At 41.5% G+C, this 6,000-nt stretch overlaps 1 protein-coding gene across 1 annotated transcript in view; it reads right to left on the reverse strand.

Annotated features, from left to right (window-relative positions):
• LOC144528756 (sarcoplasmic/endoplasmic reticulum calcium ATPase 2) overlaps positions 1-6,000 on the reverse strand; it is a 38,937-nt gene that overhangs the window by 21,343 nt on the left and 11,594 nt on the right. Inside the window, exons 7-9 of the mRNA XM_078267555.1 lie at positions 3,542-3,708; positions 1,310-1,465; positions 996-1,137 (exon numbers count right to left, since the gene is read on the reverse strand). Of these exons, the coding sequence (XP_078123681.1) occupies positions 996-1,137; positions 1,310-1,465; positions 3,542-3,708 (465 nt within the window). The remainder of the gene's footprint in view (positions 1-995; positions 1,138-1,309; positions 1,466-3,541; positions 3,709-6,000) is intronic.

Raw genomic sequence — 6,000 nt, forward strand, 5'->3', positions numbered from 1 at the left:
AGGCTGAACTGGGAAATCAACAGCACTGCTGTTTACAAGAAGGGGATGAGCAGACTTTATTTCCTGAGGAACCTGAGATCCTTCCACGTGTGCAGCAGAATGTTGGATATGTTCTACCAGTCTGTTGTTGCCGGCGCTCTGTTCTCCTCCGCCATCTGCTGGGGTAGCAGCATCAGAGCCAGCGGCACAAACTGATCAGGAAGGCAGGCTCCGTTATTGGCTGCAAACATGAGACATTTGAAGCTGTGGTGGAGAGGAGGTCACTGAACAAACTGTTATCTAGCATGGATAACCCCGACCAGCCTCTCCACCCCCCACACACACTGGTCCAACAGTGGACACTCTCTCCAAGAGGCTCCAACAGGTTCGATGTCGCACGGACCACTACAGGAAATCATTCCTACCACAGGCAATTCAACTTTTTAACACTTCATCACGGAGTGTGAGATACGACTTATATACATCACAACTGCACTGAATGCACCTTGCACAACAGGTTTATCTACTTTACTACTATTATTTCATGTATATTTTTTCCTATTATTTAATGTTTACTCTGTATGTGTGCTGTGTGTCTGATATTTTGCTGCTGCAACCGTTATTTCCCATTTTTTTTGGGATCAATAAAAATCAATCAATCAATCTATTAATCTAATCTAAGTCTGTCTGTCTGTCTGTCTATGTTGACCAATAGGGGACCAGCCGAGGGCAGAGTTTGTATTGCTATGTGCTTGGACCCTATGACAAGGATCTCTGTTTTGTTGAGTTCAGCTAAAGAAAATGTTGACATCCAGCTTTTGACATTTACAATGAGTGAAAGAAAGTTATTGTGTTTCCCTGCTCAAATTTTGCCAGCTTAGTGTCTTTAAAAATACTTATATTTTGGTCCCCGCACTGACAAAACATATCCCTCCAATTATAAAAAAAAACAAACAGGAAATACACATCTGTAAGAAGTGATTTTTCAGCATCGATAGATAGAGAAGATGTTTGACCTTCTGGTATGGCAGCTACAGCCAGTGCAACAGCGATCTTGAAATAGTAAACAGCTCCTCGCAGCCAGCTGCCTCCATGGACCGGGTCATTAAAGTGTCCCACATTGATGGCCCACACTGCCACACAGATCACACTGATGACCTGCAGGGTAAAACAAGTGTGAGGTAGTACCACAGATAAAGTAATGTTAGATAGATTATAAAGTATCAAAAACAATGATCTGACTGACACACACACACACACACACACACACACACACACACACACACACACAACACACAACACACAACACACAACACACACACGTCCTTGCCTTAGACAGCTGTTCTCCAAACTGGTCTAGTTTCTGTTGTAGTGGGGTCCTCTCAGGGTCTGTGGAGGCCATCTCATCTCGGATTTTCCCAATCTCTGTCTGCACTCCTGTTGCCACGACAATCCCAATGGCACGGCCCGCTGCTATGTTGGTACCCTGGGCAAAGGTTTTTTTTTTTATACATTTTGTTCATAAGGACAACACACATTACAGTAATCAACTATTCTGTAAATGTGCCAGTGTTAGCTAGCTGGCTCATTTCCAACTGTAGTCCTTTGGCCAGATGTTTTGAGGCCAGAGCACCACATCAAGCAGGCCAAGTGAAATATGATATGTATGTGTACTGATTTCTTTCTCTCCTGTAATTGCAGGTTCTAAAGTGTTTCCTCCACATCAGAGTGTGAAGTCACACTCAGTCCAGCAGCACTCAGATAACCATGCCAACAAAGACAACCTGCAGATGTGTAGCCTGTCAGAGTGATGTTGCTTAATAAAACATCACTGGCAGTTCTTTGATCGCAGACCACCGAGTGACTCAGCAGTCTTTGAGGTCTGACAGAGATAAAATACAACACACACGTTTGGATTTCATTACGCAAGGAACAGTACTGGGAAATTACAGCTATATAAAAACCTAAAAAAGGTGAGGGGTTCATAATTTAAGAGGAAAGCTTCATTTAAGAAAACCTTGTGTTCGGGTGCCTGGGTAGCTCACCTGGAAGAGTGTGCGCCCATATACAGAGGCTTAGTCCTTGCCGCAATGGGGTTAGATTCCGGGCTACGGCCCTTGCTGCATGTCGTTCCCCCTCTCCCTCTTTCATGTCTAAAGCTGTCCTATCTAATAAAGGCCTAAAAATGCCAATAATTATCTTTAAAAACAACCATAAAAATAGAAAACCTTGTGTTCGAACCACTATTCAGAGTACGTATTTCGATTTGTGGGGTTTGGAAATAGAGGTACAGGGATGAGGAATGATTGGTGGGATGAACATGTGGTAATTGTTTACGTTATACTGTATATGATTGGCGCTAACCAATGAAATGTGGTCGGCTGTTTCATAAAAACTTCCCAGGAGTTTAGGGATCGCAGTGATAAGGGAGAGTGTTCCAAAGGTTTGGGGTTAAGATTTAAAGAGGGTTTGAGGGACATCCAGCAAATATAGCTGAGATTATCTAAGAGCCTGATTTGGCATTTAAAGTGCTCATATTATGCTCATTTTCAGGTTCATAATTATATTTTGAGGTTATATCAGAATAGGTTTACATGGTTTAATTTTCAGAAAACACCATATTTTTGTTGTACTGCACATTGCTGCAGCTCCTCTTTTCACCCTGTGTGTTGAGCTCTCTGTTTTAGCTACAGAGTGAGACCTCTCACTTCTGTTCCATCTTTGTTGGGAGTCACACATGAGCAGTACCTAGGTAAGGACTACTAGCCAGTCAGAAGCAGAGGAAGAGGGCGTGTCCTGACAGTACCTAGGTAAGGACTACTAGCCAGTCAGAAGCAGAGTATGAGGGCGTGCCCTGACAGTACCTAGGTAAGGACTACTAGCCAGTCAGAAGCAGAGTATGAGGGCGTGCCCTGACAGTACCTAGGTAAGGACTACTAGCCAGTCAGATGCAGAGTATGAGGGCGTGCCCTGACAGTACCTAGGTAAGGACTACTAGCCAGTCAGAAGCAGAGTATGAGGGCGTGCCCTGACAGTACCTAGGTAAGGACTACTAGCCAGTCAGAAGCAGAGTATGAGGGCGTGCCCTGACAGTACCTAGGTAAGGACTACTAGCCAGTCAGAAGCAGAGTATGAGGGCGTGCCATGCTAGCAGCTAGGTGAGCATTATAACGTGTGTTCCAAAGTGACCACGTTTGTCTCTGAAGTAAAGGCTGGACTACAATAGAGCTGTTTGGAGCAGTTTGTGAACAGTGTTTTCTGTTGGAGATGGTAAGACCCTTTGGGGTGGACTTTGGGCTTTTTAACTTTGCTTGACCTATAACATGCACAAAAAAGATATATAACACAATAAAGGAAAGGGAAAAAGCCAAAAAGCAGAATATGATTTAATTGTTTGAATTATGGAGAAGGGGTAGGACCAGATAATAAAAACTACATCCTACTCCTTTTCGGACATTGTTGTTGGTAAGAATTTGTATATTAAGAGTTTGTTATATGTTTTTTTTATTATTACATGTATAAATGTAATAAATAAATAAAATAAAGTGTATGTGAGACTCACAGAGAAGAGCATGTTCTTCTTGTCCTGGTTGACAGCTCGGGGATCTGGTACAGGGTCTGTGTGTTTGAGCACCGACACAGACTCCCCCGTCAGAATGGACTGGTCCACTCTCAGAGTGGTGGAACGGATGGACGTAAGCCTGATGTCAGCTGGGACCTTATCACCAACTGTAGGGCGTTGGAGACAGAGAAACAAATCTTAATTTCACTTTTGTATTTACATTACATGTCATTTATTTTGCTACATTTGTCAGAGGTCACACGCCTCTGGAGAAACTATGGGTTAGGGGTCTTGCTCAGGGACACATTGGTTAATGTATCACAGTGGGAACTGAACCCAGCTCTCCCACACCAAAGGCATGTGTCATACCCACTGCGCCATCATCACCCATAAATCTGCTCTGATTGACCAATCATACATTACATGTCATTTAGCTGATGCTTTTATTCAAAGAAACTTACAATTTCTATATATATATATATATATATATATATATATATATATATATATATATATATATATATATATATATATATATATATATATATATAGTGAAGTTTCTAATGTATGTCAGAGGCCACTGGAGCAACTATGGGTTAAGTGTCTTGCTCAGGGACACATTGGTTGATGTATCGCAGTGGGAATTGAACCCAGATCTCCCACATGTGTCATATCCACTGCGCCATCACCACCTAATATAGTAAAATATTTAGTTTAGATTAAAACAAATGTGGTATTTCAACTCGGAAATTTTTTGCAACACTTGAAGCGTGCCTCTAAAAATCCAAACAGTAGCATGACAAACTCTACAGTTACACATAATCTAATACTTTTATATCACTTAAACACAGAATATGTATCATAACGCTGCCTGGCTTCCCTTCCCCCCTCTCCTACCTTCAGATTATTAAAGAACAAGCAAGGTAACAATGTGAAGATCGTGATTAGACACATCAGCTAGGGTTAAAAGCACTCTCTCTGGATGACGAAGCAAAGCAAACAAGTTGCACTCCATTTAAGATCAAAACTACTTCAAATGTCCTGGACGTCAGACACTACAAGCAAAGCACTTCTCTTTTTACCCTCCTGTCAAAGCGGCAGGTTGTGAACTTGGCTTGCACGTGACATTGCTATAGTCATTTATTAATTGACCTAGTTTTTCACTTTTGATGTGGTTCTGTTCTGTTAATTCATGAGTACATGGACATGAGAGAGCACCTTATTAAAGGGTAAACAGTCTTTCCTGAATACAATCTTAACTAGGATGCGAGCCAAAACGTAGCCCATACAGTATGTAACAGAAGTGGTATCATTAAGAAGTAATCATTCAAAGAAACAAGCCTGCTTTATGCAAATAAGGATATATTGCCACACATGAAAGGTTAGCATTCTTTGTCTTGGAGGAGCACAGCCTTTCATAAATTGTTTACAAGTGTTTACATATGTGAGTGAGTCAGAGAAACCAGACAGGGCAGAGAGCGAAATGAAGAAACAAAGGCTGCACTGACATATTAGCCTTTTTGCTTTCTTTCAACATTGACTAGTAAGGAAAGTTTAACACTTACTATGAGATCTATCAAAGTAGTACAAGGAGATGTTTGTCAATTGTATCCATGTGACATTTATTAAATTCAATGATGACTAGATTTTTATATTTATTAAAAGTTACAGGTAGAAGTTGGTGTTCTGGAAACAGCTGTAATATTAAGGATAGAAGGGGTCATTTGTCCAGCTTGGCACCCTTTTTCGAGTCCATTTCCCAGGCAGGAGAGGAGGAAGAATTCTTAGTTCCACACCAAGCTGGTTAAAATGAAAACATCTTCAAAGGCATCCCAACCTTCCATCACACTTCGCCATGTTTTTCTTACCAAAAAAGCAGGGCTTTTTGTTAGATGCCGAATACATCTGCGATCTTTTCCGATGTAGGTTACCACAGTACGCTAATCAATAAGGCTATGAAAAATATGAACACTAGCACTGGCTGACAGTGGACATTACGTAGATGCCACGTTAGGCAGCGGTAACGTTAGACCAGCAACTCCCAGTGTTCTGCAAGGTGAAATTACAGTTTCTGTAAAAGGAGTCTGGTGTCTTTAAAGAAAGTGATATAACGGTTTCAGTTCCCCGTCAGAAAGGACAGTCTGGCGGCATTTTTTAGGTTGCTAAAATACGTTTTCCTCTGTCCACCGCAGTACAAATTGTTATATTCAAAGCAACCAGACTCCTTTGACTAAAACAGTAATTTTACCTCGCAGAACACGGGAGTTGTTCAGTTGGATAGATTCATTGTGTTATTCTGTGACTTTTGGATCCGCTCTAAAGTGGCGTCCACAGCAGTGCACAGTAGTATTACCTAGCTTCCTGTCTACTTCTCTAAACTGGGGCTGTGCCGACCACTGTTATTGTACTGTACTGTACAGTATTGTTACTGTACTGAAGGAATGTCATCATACAGAAAC

The sequence above is a fragment of the Sander vitreus genome, chromosome 2 (genome assembly GCF_031162955.1).
Source record: "Sander vitreus isolate 19-12246 chromosome 2, sanVit1, whole genome shotgun sequence".
NCBI lineage: Eukaryota > Metazoa > Chordata > Actinopteri > Perciformes > Percidae > Sander > Sander vitreus.